The sequence below is a fragment of the Phalacrocorax carbo genome, chromosome 27 (genome assembly GCF_963921805.1).
Source record: "Phalacrocorax carbo chromosome 27, bPhaCar2.1, whole genome shotgun sequence".
Lineage (NCBI taxonomy): Eukaryota > Metazoa > Chordata > Aves > Suliformes > Phalacrocoracidae > Phalacrocorax > Phalacrocorax carbo.
Window position 1 is genome coordinate 1,339,325 of NC_087539.1, and position 17,562 is coordinate 1,356,886.

At 45.4% G+C, this 17,562-nt stretch overlaps 1 protein-coding gene across 2 annotated transcripts in view; it reads right to left on the reverse strand.

Moving 5' to 3' along the window:
- DIP2B (disco interacting protein 2 homolog B) overlaps window positions 1-17,047 on the reverse strand; it is a 69,713-nt gene extending 52,666 nt beyond the window's left edge. For both annotated transcript variants that reach the window (XM_064474282.1, XM_064474281.1), the window contains exon 1: window positions 16,811-17,047. In XM_064474282.1, coding sequence (XP_064330352.1) covers window positions 16,811-16,898 — 88 coding nt within the window. In that variant the 5' untranslated portion in view covers window positions 16,899-17,047. The remainder of the gene's footprint in view (window positions 1-16,810) is intronic.
- Window positions 17,048-17,562: the final 515 nt, after the last annotated feature.

A 17,562-nucleotide genomic window follows, 5' to 3' on the forward strand; every position in this document is an offset into this window, starting at 1 on the left:
AACTCTGAGCTCGTGTACTGAAGGCAGCTGCACCGTCAGAGTGAACAAAACCAATCAATCTCTAAACTGGTTCCAAATGTTTTTCAGGCCGAATTATCTCAGGCACTGAAAGGCAACCTACCAGCACCAGATCTGCCATCATGTCGTGTGCTCTTCGCTTGAATAAAGCATCTTGAATTTGGAAGAAAATAAACTTTATTTCTAGTAGCAGGTAAAAATGTCACGGTGTATTTGTGCTGACAAGCCGCAATCTCTCCAAGATCAAGTTTATCGTAAAAAAGGGTGAAAAATAATGAAACATCATTTATATAATCTTCTAAACACCTAACAGCAGTGTCAATAACCACATTCCAGCCCTAACCAAGTGAAAGTCGAACATGCTTCCTTGTCACCAGAACACCCGTGTTGGCACTGCTCGCTCGCATGAAAGCGCCACTGGGCTCGAGCTGAGAACAGAGTGATTTCTGTCACGGCAAAATCACTTTGACATTCAGAAGTCCAGCATCAGTGTCTTGCTCTGTACGGAACGGAGCCAGAGAACAAGCAGGGGCAGAGTAAATGGCACTGGGGTTTTCTCTGAAGCCAGCACAGCTGACAGCATCCGTGTTTTTCACTGGAGACTGACAACACAAACTGGTCTTTATGGGCAAGAAGAAGTGTTATTTGGATGTGATACAGCATTTGTTTGGCTGGACTCTAGCCGGAGAAAAGGAAAAACTGCTGGATCTACTTTATGGTTAAGTTCATGGCAAAGTTACTTACAGAACAGGATGAGCCTCTTAAAAGTATTTCAGTCATAAATCAAAATAAATAAAACCACTTTGCATATTGTAAGTTAATCAGAATGCGCTCTCAAGTTGTCCTCACATACACTACCACAGGGAAAAAAGCCTGACAAATCTGCTAAAAGCTTTAAAAAGCCTAAATTAAATATTAATATTCTGAAAATGATGAAGCCAGCACAAAAACACAAGTCTCTCCTGCCACTCCAGTACTGTGCAGCCCAGAGCTAGAGATGAAAGATTTCTTGCAAACAGTGATGCCTAGATGGAATTATGAATAAAACAGAAAAAACCCCGGGCTACAGCTGCACAGGTTGGGAGCTGCGAGCTATCTGAAAAAGCAGCATCCAGCAAAATGTATTCACAGTAAACTAGTAACAACAGTTAATTGTTATAATGCCAGCTAATGAAAAGCAGAGACAAAAGGTTATCAATACTGCATCGGCCTTACAGTTACGTTTAGCATGATGAAAAAAACTCGCTGAAGACAAAGTTAGAATCGCTCCCTTCAAAGGCCTGCTTTTGAGGCACACGCATATTTGTAACACACCTTCAAGCGAGGCACCTGGAGGGACAAGCACGTTAAGAGGAATCTATTCAACTTTACTCCAGAATTGTGCTTTGACTCTAAGCAACCTCATGCCAGAAATCTCCACGAAGGAGAAGCGCGCTGGTAGCATTGCCTTACAGGCGTTTAGGGGTCGCTGGTTTGGTTGGCTTTGCTAGTTGGGCATTTTGTTGAGATGCTCCCTTATCTTTCAGTTACTTACCACAGAACTATCCCTCCTTCCCTCCAGCTTAAGGACGCTTGGCTGGTCAGGTCTTAATAGCCACCTGGAATGACTTGCCAAAAGCTCCCAAAAAATCTTTTAATTAAATGATGACATCAATTACTTAATTTTAATGAGCGTGAGATCATATTGTAATTTTTCATTCTGCAATATATTTAAAGCAAAGGTGACTGTGCAGTTTCAATAGCCAATCTCCCTCAAAGGTGTAAGGAGAATTACTGCTGCTTTATTTCCCACTAGCACTTAATTCTAACAGTATCAGCCTGTTTTTATTACTATGGAAAAAACATGTAAGCTCTCCAACTCACTCATCTCAAACAGGCACCCAAGACTTTGAACACTCTGGTTCTCGCAGGAAAAAACCCTGATGTGGTAGCTCATTTCTCTCTAGGCATGGACAGAGCAAAATTTAAGCATATGCAACTCTAAAATGTCCAGAAAAAAACCCCAATCCAACAAGCCAAAGAGCCAAGACAAAACTGAACAAAAGCATCACGTGAAAAAGCAAGCTAAGAATTGCAGAGGGTGTTAAATTAGACTTAGAGTCATTTTTAGGGACACAAAGGTCTCCAAATCCACATCATGGCTGTTGAAAAAAACATGATGGAAGCCAGAAATGAATGCAGGTGCACAGGGCAACTGCAGATGTTTGGCAAAGCTGCTGCTTCAGCTCCGCAGTATGACCTTGGCAGGTATCCGATGTCCGTGGCCTAATTCCACCTCTCTTTTGGCTGGTAAAGAAGGCAGGGACTTTTCAGACCTCTCCCTCTAACTCAGTAACTGCAGGGATCCTACCTCTCCTAAAACCTGGAAATCCTAGAGGATACTGTGGTCCACCCACCCAAAGACCATCCTAATTGTAGTCTTGCTCCACTGACTTACAATCCATTCGAGTATCCGTGCTCTCTACTGTCGTGCTCCAGCATGATTCAGTCTCCCTCTCTAGTCTATTCTGCGTCATTCTAGATAGTAGTTGACTTCCTCCTTGGTCAACAACCTAACGTTAACGGGAGACCCTCCTCCACACTACACGCTAACTTCCCAGCCTCACCATTGAAGAGATGAGAATTCAGCACTCCCTTTCATTTCAATATTTCTGCTAGAGATGACAACATGAAAAGTACTTGTGGATGAACCATCTGTTACTATGCCTAATGGAGCCATAATCACTAGATACCAACCATTTCAAAGAACACTAAAATGTTTATAAAACCAGTATGTCAATGTAATAATATTAACAGGGAGAAGCTTGTATCTTTTTGATAAAAATATTATATTCACAGCAGGCTTTGCTTTCAACTAAAAACATTATGGCCTTTTTATAGCAATCTGAAGCACACAGACAGTACTACAAAATTTAGGGGGATGGGAGAGAGCAGGAAGGGCTAAGGACGTGTCGACAGCAATAATTTAAGACAAGATATTCTGCCAAGAAAGAGAAACTAGAGAATTAAAGTCCAAATAGAAAGCTTGCAATTAGGCAACAACTCTGAAAAAGGAGGACTGTAGACAACAGGCATTGGTTTGGACTGCTGCCCTCCAATTTGTTCAGTAAGACTTGTCTGCTGACTCCGTATGTTTCATATAAGTGAAATTTGTGCCATGGTATATAATAGTCTCTTAAGAGAAATGATGATGTTTGGGAAAGAAAGCAACCACTTCTCTTCAATATCCCCTGTACAACAGAATAACTTCTTCTTAAGCACTGGGCGTTCCAGAAGCACAGGACAGCACTGGACAAAAAAATACAGAAACAAAATAAGTTCCTGGGAGCACCCCAGCTTAGATCTGCCTACCAGATACAACACCGACCTGCCTTTTCATTGACGGCCAATCTGGAGTGCCCATAGAAAACACCTTGTAGGCTGTAGCGCCTCAGACTTGGAGAGATGCTCCCTCTAGCCCATGCCAATTCTGCTGGAGGAAGCCACAACAAAATTCCCCCTGAAACCCAAAGTCACACTCGGGTAGCTACCATCTCCATGAAAATACACAACACACAGAAGCCACAAACACAGGATGTGCTCACACCCCGACACCTTCATCGCAGTTCTCTGAAGCATGACAACTGCATCAGTTGTGCTGTGCACAGATCTGATTATTTAATGATAAAAGCTCTAAAAGGAAAAAAAGTCCCAAGCCCAGAAATGCAGCCTGCAGAAGCCAACCGCAGCAGCCAGTACTGTACCTAGCAGCCCCGATGAGACTGGCGTAACAGCTGTGAATCACTCCAAAATCTTCTTTTCACGCAGAGGAAAGGGAAATGGCAGAGCAGCACAGATTTAAGAGTGAAAGTGTACCCATTTCTGATTTGCTTGGTTGCACTGGTTTAATGTTTATTTTGATACTTGAGTTTCTCTCTCCTTTTTATTTCAGCACACAGCAAGCTGCAAATGAGAAATCTGTCATATGGAGAAAACAGTCATCACAGAGGCAGCCACCTTTCCCAGAGGTAATGCAGCAAAGCCTGACCACTGGAGACATCTCCTTCCTTGTGATCAGAATGAAGTCATGTACGGGCTCCGAGCAGTTCAATAAGAGACCGGTTTTGCAAGCGTTCTTGCACAGAAGATACTTTCCTCATAGTTTAGTTTCAACAGATGGGTTAAGTGCTATGCTGACAGACCCACCGGATGAAAATCCTGGGAATTGAGCACAAGTTCTTAGCATTCAAACACAACAACCAGGGCCTAAAGAGCTAATGTAGACTGACATGCAAAAGTGTGCAATCGTTTCCATGAGGCTGCCTTCATCATCTTTACATACGAGGCCAAGAAAGCCCCTGGGGCTGTACTAGTGCCTAAATGGGCGCAGGTTTCCTTTAGTCTCTAACAAAGGCTTAAAGCAATTGGCAAGCTGCCCTCGCCTAGCTGCCTTCTTCCTTTTCATATGTGCCTCCATCCACAGATAAGGCAGGGCGGCTTTGAATCTGCACCCTGCACAATCAGAGGTAAAGGATATCACAGGAAACTCAAGTCAGCTTTTCCCCTCCATGAGGTAACTCCCTGGAACGACCAGCAGAGTCTTTTTCATTTACGTATCTAACAGTATGTAACACTTAAATAGCAGACAATATGTTCAAAGCTCAAACATTAACTGGTTTAGTGAGTTAAGAGGAGAGATGCTGTCTGCAATTGCTTAGGGCAGAATGTGCTGAAGGAGCAGAAATCTACCTTTCAACTAGGAATCTATGAAACAGCTTCAAGCAATCCCTTTAAAACGTGGAAACAATCCAACAACTGCTAGCTTACTCAATGCGACAATAACTCTTGGAGACTTTTTGTCACGTTTCACCCACAGAAAATCTAAGCTATTCTTAAATAGCTATTCTTGATAGAAGAATTACAGCAAAAAAACAGCTCTTACATCTCCCAGATGTCTCCACTTCACTAGTTCCTTTCATCCTTCCTTTCTTGGGCTATTCTGCAGGCTATCCTCTCATGATGGCAAGTATTCAACAGCAATACTGTTAATTTTTTTAAGCCTGTCAGCTCCTCAATCCAGGTCCCAAGACAGACCCAAGAGCAGCTGCACCAGTACGACCGAGAGGTTGTCACTTTGCACAGCAAGAGCAACAGAAAGTAGCAAACACGCTCTCAGCTGTGCTGTTGCCAGATCTTTCATAACCTGAAGCCAAACTCAATTCTAATAGAAGACTATTTACTCCTTCCCCAGTTCTCCATGCCAAGTCTTTCCTTTTATCCCTCTGCCCAAATAGTTCTGTCTGTGCTGGAAGAGGAGTGTGCCTGCAGTGCCGTACAACGCGTCTGTGTCTTTCACACCATTTTATTGTTCACAGGAAGGTATTCTGTAATTTTAAACAAGAGAACAAAACCAGTAATTATTTCCCTAAGAGAAGGGGCCAAGTTATCCTGCATGGCACAGAGAACTCTGTCACCATCACCTACCTTACTTTGTGCCCCCCCGCCCCCACTGCTTTGCTGAATCCATTGAAATCTCTAGAACATGAATAAAAAGCAAGCGTCACCTTTGCTACAGACTCAATGAGCATCCATAGGTAAGGCCCTGCAAAGCTGCCAGTACATGAACCTTTATTTCTGTTTGGCCTTCACCATCAGGTTCAACACGAGAAATTACCTTCTTATCCCAGGGAAATGAATGGGTTGAATATCATGAGCTGCCACACTGCAACACCGATAAACCGAGAAGGATTACTGCAGGTACACGTGTGTAGAGACAAATCTCTATGACTCTTTTGAGCCAGAGGATTGCAGTTCACAGGCCACGTACAAAGCCCAAAGGATAGCAGTCACTACAAAAGAACAATGCAAAGCAAATGGTATATGTTTGGACAAGAACAAAACCCAACCCTAACCCCTGTGAAAAACCCCTTGGACTTAGTGACAGCCACACTTCACAGACAAGAATTTGGGCCCCCCTTTACAGGAGCTACAACAGAAGAATGAGGAGGGAGGGAGGTGAAGGGTCCAGCTTTTCTTTATTCTGTAAGCCTCATCTGAAAAATAGCTTCATTCAGATTTATTAAAAATTGGCTTATCCACCACTAAAGAGGGAAGAAAGAGACACATGCTATGAGGTAAGTAATTACCTAGTGAGATCCATGACAGTAATCATAATATATAAAGTACGATTTTGCTAGATCCAAATGCTTTTCTTTATGGCTTCCATGTTATACCTATAATACGACTAAAAGCGTTTTACCAAAGCTTTGTACAATGACCAAGGTTTTGATACACAAAAGCCAAAGGGTAATTACATCTTCCTGTTTGCTGTTCTAGCCAGACTTTTTTTAAAGGCCTACTGCTAAAAGAATTGCCTTGAAAGCCTTCCAAGGCAACGCCAACTCCAAGGTTTTGTATTTTTCCGATTTTGGGGAAATCGGAGAGCAAATTCAATATGCTCTAGCACAGGCATCCATGTCTCTGGTCAAAATCACTAAAACAACGTTTGTAAGCCTTTAACACTAATGGTGACCAGCCCTACACAACTTTTACATGTGGCAAGTTTAAAACAGGACTTAACAAGTAAAGTGTATCAAACGCAGGAATAACTAAACAGAACAGCAATGTTTGCTCAAGGTTTCTAGGTGTGGCTGCAGCCAAGACATAATGAGATTATTTATACCTGACTCATTTGCTTTGTCTTTATCCATGATTCTCCCAGTTTGAGACTCAATTATTGACTTTTCCTGCACCACAGAATTTTTTAGATGCAGGATGTTTTCAAGGAGGACTCCAGAATTTAAAGCAGAGAGGAGAAATTCCACAATTACACTTGGCGTATGTGCTCACCAAAACATACTGTCACAGCTAAACTTCCGATTACCTGAACATGTAGAACGGGTGAACTCCCAGCACACTGTACAGACACCCATTTCCTAGCTATCAGGCTGCACATTTCAAAGTCTCTTCCTTTGTAAGTGACAGCGCACCCCGCCTATGTGCAGGGCTGAGGGCTGAGCTCGGCGCCTGGCTCTGCTGCTGGTTTGTGTGACCGAGCCACTCACCTCACCTCTGTGCATCTCAGCTTCCTGTCTGTGAACTGAAAATAACAATACTTCCCCCTTTTCACTGTAGCAACTTCCAATCCAAAACTGCGTAAGTATGGAGGCTTTCATTCCAATTACAATAAGAATTGTTCTTTTTTTTTTCTTAATCCACATGGGATCACTTAAAGTTTCTGCCCTAAGAATAAACACGGGTCTCAGTCTCAAAAAAAAAAACCCCACATTTACATGAGCACTCCACTATTATGAGATCTACTTTTTGCTAACACAAGACAGGCTTCAGTCTTGTCTTGTTTAGTACTTTTTTCAGGATTGCCACAAAAGCTTAAAAAAACACCTGTATCAAAGTAGTTTAGAACTTGGCTACCTACAAAGGCTTTCACTGCTCATGAAGTGAATGGTTCAGTATTTTTTTAAGAAACAAAGCTTACATTCCTAAAAGTTTAATCAATCGCCCTCTCCAGTTTGCCAAAGTTCACAGCTTTACAAAACGCAGAGCTGAGGCGCCTGTGCTCTCCAAGAAAGACAGTAGGGTGCTAAGAGGTGAGAGTATCTTGAGCCAATACCGCTGGCAAAGGCTTCATTATGAAACCAGGACTGTAGCTCTTGAGGACACGCCGTAGGAACACACAAGCTTTTCTCCAGCTTCGGAGTCACCTGAAGCAAACTTTTCAGCAACACCCTCTCCTTTCACATGCACAAACAGCACTGGAAGAAGCCCTGCATCTACCCAACCAAATGCCTTCAGTACCTTGGTAGAACCACCGCTATGGGACACATAACAATCTTTTTTCTTAATACTAGAAATAGAACACCTTTAATAGGCATTTTCCGCTTATATTCAATTAAGGGGAAAAAAAAAACAACAGAGTTTAATAAGCTGCAGATCTGTTTATTCCTCTCCAGAGCCGCTGAGGATCAAGGACCTTTTATCTCCTACTCAGATCACCTGACTCGGCTCTCCATCCCATGGTGAATAATCGCAGGCTGGAATTTGCCATGTCACTTCCCAGCTCTTCAGAGTAACTCTCCTTCTCCTTACCACAGTGACAATGCACATTGTGAGCAGGAATGTTGGCGGCGGCTGTGCAGCACAAAGCCACGCTCGCTACACATCTTGCCTTCTTGACAGAAAGGCGACGAGTGACCTTTTATAACTGTTAACTTTGCTCATACCTCCTTCTAGAAAGTAAGCAGAAAACTTCAAAGCCACCTTCCCTTCCCCAGGGTTTCTTTCAGCTGGTCAGCTTATCTGTGCAATCACTGTTTCCAGAGAAGCACACAAAGCTTCCACAGTGGGTAATTACAGTGAAAGGTGATGATGAAGACGCAACCACTAGGCAAAGAAAACAGCCTTATCAGGACATCCACACTGACATACATGCATTTGCTGCTGTTCTCAGTGAGCAAATTACAGTACTTCCAGAAAAGGTGCTTCATATTGCAACGGCTCCTTGTGTCAAAGATTAATCAGCACCCTAAATGAAGAGTTGATGCACCGAAGGTAGAGGCGGGACAGCAGGCAACACAAAACCTTCTTTAACACATCCTCATCTGACGGCTGCCATGCAGCTACGGAATGAAGCAACACGTACAGATAGGACCTGAAACAAAATCTTTACGCTCTAAATCTGGTCCTTTATCTGCTGTATCATTCCCACTTTAGATGACGGCCTTCCAATCTATGGCCAACCAAACGCCCCGTCACAACTTATTTTGTCTGCTTAGCACTTCTGTCATCTCACATGGCTCGCCCCACACAAACAGCTTGTCTTCCTGCTCACCCCTTCCCACTCCCAGCAGCACAGCGCAACACCCCACCCAGGCACCCACAGTCCACCCTTGCGGCAAATACAGCAAAGGCTCGTATGGAAAATTATTAATGGGAAAATACTGATTCCTAGCTTCCTGTCATGAAATTCAGCAGCCTGGAAGGAGGAGCTGAGTATCACATGACAATCGATTCCCAACAGGACAGCAGGCTTTGTCTGTGCGTGGCCGCAATGACAGCAGTGACTTCCCTCTGGGCAGGGGAGCTCTACCAGGAGAGGCAGGAATAAAGCAGAGCTTCCTCCAGCAAGTTACCTGTGCTGCTCTCAGAGAAATTTATTATAAACTTGTATTAGGGGAGCACCAATGTTGCTTCTCCTAAATAAGTTTTCTTAACGCAGGGTGAGCTAAAATCTAGAAATACATGCACTAACTCCTCTTCTTTGCAATTTATGCTTTATTTCCAATAGTAGGATGGTTTAGTTTTCAAACTCCTTTAGGATGAAGGTACAGCAACAGTATCCCTGTTAAGAGCAAAAGACAGGAAAAACATCCTGAATAATTCTTTTCTACTGCTGCACTTTAAACCTGATGTTTGACGTTAGTCCTGATCCCAGAGGCAAAATGGGAGTGCTTTATCCACTAAGTCAACCAGCTCCCACGGCTATAGCCATCCTAAATGGAATGCATTATTCCTGCATTAAAACATATGTTTTTCAAGGCAGCTAGCCATCCGGCTGTTCTGAGAGAGATTACAGAAGACCTAATTTTATCAGGCAGGGATACAATTCTCCTGGTTGTTTTTGCTCCCTAGGGACATGGAGCTGGTGAAAGCAGGTTGCTTGACTGCTGGGGAACAATTCTGAGAGGCTCAGTTGCTGATCACCGAGGCAGTAACTCACATCCTGGGTTCCCAAAATATATGAATGCATGCCCTGTAGGCTCTGTGGGCTCCCATCCCCATGGAATTCAAAGTCCAGAAAGACCTAGTTTGTATCAGCAATTCTCAAGTCAACAAGAATTAGAAAGAGTTTATGTTTGCACAGAGGTGCTAAAACTTTAAGCAACTGCTTTTTTTTGTTTTTCTTTTAATCAGCTTAAGTTTCCCTAAATAAAACAAGGTGTTTGCTCACAAGAGCAGCAGGCAAGTTAAGTTACTGTTACACTCACTGCCTTTGGTATAACAATAATCTCTCCTGCCTCTGTTTATTCTAAGTAGTATTTAAGAAACTCTCAGCTTTGAAGTTTGGAAAAAATGCAAGCTGATAGAAATAGGCTTTTTACTCAGAAAACATCCAGGCAAGAGTAACAACCTAGCATTGGCAAACATTATTCAGAATGAGAAATACAGGTGTGAGGCTTTTCCCCGAGACTTTTCATCAAAATGTAATGGGAAAATTTGTGTAGCAGATGGAATGCTGCTGCTTGCAGAGCATCCGTTAGCTATAAATCACTGTTTCCTCACACATGGTGCAAATTTAAGTGTCTTCCATCCTAATTAATAGAATGAGACATCCTAGCCTGATGACTCTTCCCTGATTTCATAAGCTCTAGGAAGAATTTTGGACTGAATCAACCTCAACAGAAGAATGCTTCAATTCCTCTCTCCATTAATCCAGGCACAAAAAGCAGCCGAACAACTCACTGAGAGATTCAGGAAATGCTTTTTATAACTTTGAGACATACAGTTTAAAGAAATTATCTGAACATTGTATTTGAAACAAATGAAAACAGGATACTCTCCAGCTTCTGCTCGCACCTCTGGGACTTCTCACCATTAGTTCACTCTTTGGCTTCTGAAACTTGCCACTGAATAAACACGATAAATCCAATGAACAGAAAGCTTCATGACAAAAACTAACCAGACAGAAGGAATCAGGAAGGAACCCATCACCCTTTCCACAACATTACCAATGAACTAGAAACACAAGGGGTCCTCTGCATGCATACTTTCCTATGGAGCTCCAAGCGTTGGCTAGTTAGATGCACATTTGAAAGACCAGCAGTCCGGCTCCATGCAGTTCTGCTACCGTCCATCACATTTACTACTTAATATTTCATGCTACAGAATTTAAAATAGAAAACTGAAGATCAGTTATCTAGGACACCACAAAATGAACACCAAACGCGGCTTTAGTGCAGATGTGTCAGGCTAACAGGTCTGATTAACATTTCCAGCCTAAGTATCCAGCTGAAACTGCAAATACCACCCATACTAGAAGTAGTAAGAACCATAAAAGACAAGCCGAGAATCATTGCTACCAGATGTCCCCTCCACCCAACTGAGGAAAACTCGTTCTAACTCTAGCAAAGCTTCAGAGGAGCAATCAGGGAGGAGGTAGAGAACTCTCTTTAAAGCCTCTAATTTCCTCCTTTCCCCAAGGCGAAGGGTCAGAGCTGCAGCTTTTAAAGATAGCCCCAAACTCGCTCCTCATGTCCTAAGTGCAAAAGGGGCAACACAAAAATATGCACATTCTTTAACTCTCCAGGTTTTTCTGTATTATACCAGCCTGGATCCTCCAAAAATGTTCCTTTTCTTCACCATGTTTACGTGCTTCAATCATATACCAACAGTAAAATCTAGGGCCGCTCACAGTAGCCAAAATACTTCTGTCAGTATTTGAGTTTAACTCACTCTCTACAAGCCATTAATCGTTTAAATCATTCTGCTTTGCCCATCTGCATCGTAGAAATTTGTGATCATCGTACGGATCTTCTGGCTGATGCACTGGTGACATTTTCGTTACTTTGCTCCTTTTGATCATGACTTGAGCCGTATTTCCTTTTCCTGTGAGGCACAGACATTGCAAGGAACCCATGCGCTGCCATGCTTGCATCACTTTTTCCTGGGTTGTGAGGCTTAAGAAAATACAATATCATCTGAAGCGAAGGCTCTTATCAGAAGCTTTGTAAGGCCAAACAAGGCAGGAACGATCATCTCCGAATTTGCGTAAACAGCTCCCTATGACATGCTCCCAAAGGTTTTTTATGCATTTCAAAGCACTCCCTCAGAACTGCACCTTTGCTGGCTGCATACAGAAAGACTGTGTCAAAGCCATACGCAGATTTCTCAGCAGATTCGGTACCCATCAGCTGTCAGTCCGGCAGGTAAATTAAGGAAGCAACATAAAAGCTTTCCCATTACTAGTTTTGCTTAATGCAAGACTTGTGGGTGAGATGCTGCATAAATGCACAAAAACCACCTGTAAGTCCTGCTAGCTACAAGACGATCAGATCTGACTTGCTTATGTTTGTAAGCTCTTCTTCAACCTTTTGAACTGTGCTATAGCCACAGTTCCCCTCTGAATGGGAGGAAAGAAACTGAAGTGAAACCTTTCTGCTCACTCAGCAAAATCTACTACATAGCCAGTCTTTACTTGGACAATTACTTCCTCTGACTCTTCTCCAAACCATTTAAATTCTATGCTTCAGCTACTTAATCTATAAAAAAGATCCTCACCTACTTTGATAGGCGCCTGGCAATCAAAAGAATGAAAACCAAAATGCACAATTTTTGAAAGAACAGAAAAATACCAGATTCTGTAGGAAGTTTTCAAGCCAAACAAAATAAAGACTCTACCCACTTGCTTGAGTCAACATGTTTTCTTCCAGTAAGGTTCTATCCTATTTGGCTGGCCTTCAGTCCTAGGATTCAACTGTTTTGCTGATACTACTTTTTCCACACATGCCACCATCCTTGCTATTTCTTCAGCTTCTGAAAAACCCAATACAAAGCTTTCCTCTGCAGACAGAGCCTCAATTCTTCAGTAAGAGATGATCGGCTTTAGAAGGAACAAACACAGGTGCATGAAGCCATTCACAGAAACACCCACAGAAGATCACAAACCAGACAGCCAAATATATGTTTAACTAGAAAAGTAAACAGAAACCAGCTCCTTCTGTACATGAGGCAAGAGCAATGATATGATAACCCTGTCACATAACCCAGAAGCGACTGAAATTATGTTCGAGGCCTGAACTGCCAGGGGAATTCCTCGTTACTACTAGGTGGAGTTCCCCCCGTCCCTTACCTCATACTTTCATAGATATCACAAGCTGAAGTTCACTCTGCTAACATCCTTTTACTAGTTAAAAGCATCAGACAAGAGAGAAACCATAGTCAAACAAAAACCAGGAGCCAAACAAGCTCTTTACGAGAGCGCTTAACCCTCTCAGAGACAAGCTGGCCCATTCAGTGCCGCTGGGAGGCCGCCGTCCTACTTTCAAAGCGAAAGCCCCCATCGCACTGAGAGAGCGAACCTTGCCACACAAGCGGCACAATAGGCTCAGAATGTGCGCTGTATAAAACAAATCCACTGAACGTGCTTAATGAGAACCTTTGAATCTGGCTATTCCAGAGTTTCGCAGCTCTATTAACATAGCTCTGATGAGGTTAATGTGAAAGGAGCTGCTTGAAAACGTCACCCAAAGTATAAAAGCACCTAGACACCCCCAAGCTGAGTGCTGAAGTGCTTTAATACTAACATTTTCAGCTGAATATGGGACAAATTCAGGCATTTACTTTATTCTGTGAGCGCATCAGCACACACTGCAAACATTTTAAGAAACAGCATCCTATACTGGATACAAAGTCACCTTGGCACGCAGCTGCAGTTCAACCCTAAGGGCGTAAAACTGAGCCCCACACTTAAGAAATGTGAAAACGGGGATAAAAATCTTCTTTAAAGTTAATATCCCTGGCACTTTTACTCATGAAAAAGCAGATGCAAATACAAAGACAGCCCTTCCCATCATTAGTGATGCATCATGTGGGTGTAAACTGACGTATGAAGAGAGGCACTAGAAAGAAAAAACCCCAAAAGTGAGAAAAGAAGGAAAACATGAGTAACGAGCAGGTTCCAGGCTTCACACAGTTCCATGACCCAATTCACTGCTTATGCACAGTTATTGTTATTTTAACATTTTTACTTAGAGGCAATGACACCGATCCCTTCTGTAAAGGAATGAGGTGTCTCTGTCAAGTGCGATGTTTAAGATTTGGGTATAACATGCTTTGCACTGATAGAAGATGACTGAATTCTTATGTACGCTTACAAATACATGAGTCAGACTCAGATCAACCAATGAGGCCAAATAAAGACATACAGTAAAAGACTAAAAAAAGAAATGCAATCTCTGTTGATTAATAAACAACTACTGTTTCCGGAAAGACATTCCACTGTTTCACTTAGACATTTTAAGCGTACTTAGCAATGGGACTACTCTTACTTCCATGCTGACCACCAGGCTCGGTAAGGAATAATCCAAGGATGGCAGAGGTATAATTAGTCCTGTTGCTCTGTCTGCACAGATTGTTCCTGAAGAAAGTCTCACGGCTCATCACTGCAAACTATGACTTCTATTTTAAGCATACGTTAAACTAATCCTGCTCCACTTTGCATCCTACTTGCTGACACAGCATCTTTCCCAAGCCTAACGCCAGATAAGATTTTAATGCTATATTTCCCCCATATTGTTACAAATTCTCTACACTGTGGTGGTCACTGGTAACGCAGCCCTGCATAAAACTCACCGTGAGGCTTGGCACACAACTGGTTTATGCTCCTAGCCTGCAGCCTCCGGCACCCGAAGCAATCTTCCAAACAGCGCCCAGGTACCCCCCACCATGCGGCCGGGTAGCAAGGGCAGAGCGCTCTCCCCGTTCCCGCTGTCAGGGACCCCAGGCTACCTGTATGAACTCACTGTGAGTGCGGTTCCCCTCCTCTTCCAACAGAAAAGCCAACAGAAGCATTTACATAGTAAACAGTCAAGCCCAGAGACAAATAAAGCTGCAATAAGGGGGTGGGAAAAAATGGATCAAGTGTTCTTATCTGAGCAACAACTAATCAGTTACACATGAAGCATTGCTGCCATTTTTAATGAAATGCTTCTATTCAATATTGTTTACTATACAGAGCCCATAGTTATGTTCAGTTGAACAATGCACACATACGCCTTAAAATCTTTAAGCTTAAGCCTCAAACTAGGGCGTATTTTTCAAGAACTATACAATGACATTACCTCACTGACTCACTCGGCGCCTTTACAGGTCAGACCTCAGTTATCTCAGCAACAAGATACCGTCAAATATGTTTCCAAGAGCTTGGGGACAGTCACACAAAAGTCTTTGTACTTGTAGTTTTTGGACAGAAAAAGTGATTTGCACAAACAAATCCATAATATGTATATTAAGAAATCTGAGTACTAAATCCACAAAGGGGCAATGGATTTAATGTTCAGAGAATTACTTACATAAGATAGAAAACTTCACTCTATAACACTGAAGTTTAAGCTATTAGAGAAGCTTGTTAAGGATTAGTACGATGCCACAGCCAGCCATTCTCACAAGGGGATTTAATTTTATTTTAAATAGTTTGCACTACAATATATTACAGGGTCAAACCATGACAGGCTTTCAGTATCACAAGAAACAAGTTTCAGAAAATACAAGCAAATGCTTAAAACAATCAGCAAATTCTTTAAAAACATCAAAAAATTACTTCATATTACATTTTGAGCAACACGAGAGACTGTTCTTCAGTCCTTTATTACCATGGAGTACCCAAAATCAAACAGCAGATAGCAACTTTAGTTGAATGTTTACAGAAAGTATATCTGAAAAACATTTGACAGAAAGAAAACCCAGCTAGCATTAACAGTTTGACCACAAAAAAAGCTGCATTAAGAAAGCACTACCACAGCCTCTTCATCTGGCCAAATACCGATCACAGTATAGCAAGGTGGGCAGCGGGGACTGACAGCACCCAGCTCGGCCAACGAACTCCTAAGCTTCAAAATAGGGAAGAGATCTCCTTTGCACGCTGCGTGCTCTGGGACAAAGCGACTTGATTTTTCCATAAGTTTTAACGCTCGGGGATTATTGCAGCCGTGCAGTAAGCCCTCCCAACAAGCCACTGATCATGGCATCAGGTTTCGTACCCTGATGGAGGGAGGAAATTTTAAAGATATGCAAAACAGAGGTACCTGCTCTGCAACCTTCACCCTCTACCTCAGATTCATCCCTCGCCTTCCGGCTTCACAGGGGAACTTTACAACAAAGCTATATTGAAAACTGCATTTTAGGCACTAGGAAACAAAGACATACCCATGCAAAAAAGGAAACACACATGCACACAAAAAAGCGCATGCTCCGTCCCGACGATGGCGACGGAAAAGAACTTATTCAGAAAGTGGAGAGAACATCGGATGCGCCTTCATCATGTACCCGAAGTTCCCTCGCCTCCCCCTCCCCAGGACCACCGGCTCTCCCCAGAGCTCCTCCCTCCCGCTACGCGTCCTCCGCTCGGGAGCTACAGAAGAGAGGCCACAAGAAGGCAAACCCTCCCCAGGGGGGCTCATCTCCTGCAAGGGGGTCCCCTCCCGGGGTGAGGCGGGGGGCCCCCTCCAGACACATCCCCACCGGCTGGCAGGGCCCCTCCTTCCCCCACACCGCCGGCCCCGAACCCCTCACACGGAGCCCCCCGCTCACATACACACACGCTCCCGCCCCCGCACACGGAGCCCCCCGCACCCCCTTACACACATTCACAGTGGTCCCCGCACACGGAGCCCCCCTCACAGGGAGCCTCTCGAAGCCCCCCACTCACATACACACCCTCACGCACGCTCCCAGCCCCCTCACACGGGACCCCCCGCACACGGAGTCCCCCGAAGCCCCTCACACACACACGGAGGCCCCCGCAAACGCTCACAGCGGCCCCCTCACACACGGAGCCCCCCACTCACATACATACCCCTCATACACGCTCACGCCCCCGCACACGGAGCCCCCCCGCACACCCCAGCCCTCGCCCCGGGCCTCCTCTCCCACAAACCCACACGGAGCCTCGCTCCGGCCCCCCCTCACACGGAGGCTCCCCCCGCTCGGGCGGCGGGAGGCCGCGGCGGCCGGGCCGGCGCCCCGAGGGCAGGGCAGGGCAGGGCAGGCGGGATCCCGGCGCGGCCCCGGCGCTCCTCACCTTCGGAGAGCTCCAGCTCCAGCTCGGCCAGCTGCTCGCGGACCTCGCGGGGCAGCGAGGAGACGCCCGCGGCCGCCGGCTCGGCCATGGCGGGCAGAGGGGAGGAAAGGGGAAGGCAGGTCCGGCCGCCGGCTCGGCGCGGCTCCGGCTCAGCGCCGGGGGCTCCGGATCGCGGGCGCAGCGAGAGCGGCCGCCACCTCCGCCATGCTGAGCCCCAGCGCCGCCCTCACGTGACGGGGCGGGCCGCCCGCCTCGCCTCACCGCCGCCGCGCGCCCCCGGGCGGCCCGGCCCCGCGCCGCAGCCCCGCCGCTCGCCCTGCGCCCCCCGCCGGCCCCGGCCCGCTCCCCGCCGAGCCGGGAGTCGGGATCGGCTTCTCCACTTCTCCGCCCGCTGCGGGGCGGCACGGCCTTGGGCAAACGCTCCCTCGGTGGGACCACGGGCCCCCGCGCTGCCCTCAGGGGCGGCCGCCGCTTCCCGCGCTGCCCCGGGCGCGAGCCGCACCCCCTCAGAGGGCACGCGCCCGCGCCCCTTCCCGCGCTCCCCTCAGGGGGTCACCCCTCTCCTTCAGCGGCGAACGCCTCGGAGAAGGGCAAAGAACAGCTGCGGTGCCCCCAGCCACCCCAAACCGCGCTCCAGACGCAGCTGGGAGCACCTCACCGAACCACCCCAAAAAAGCATTTTCTGTCTGTGCCGTTTAAGCAGGAATTTACCTCAAACCCGGCTTCTCCGGTCAGGCCGAGGCAGGTGCCCG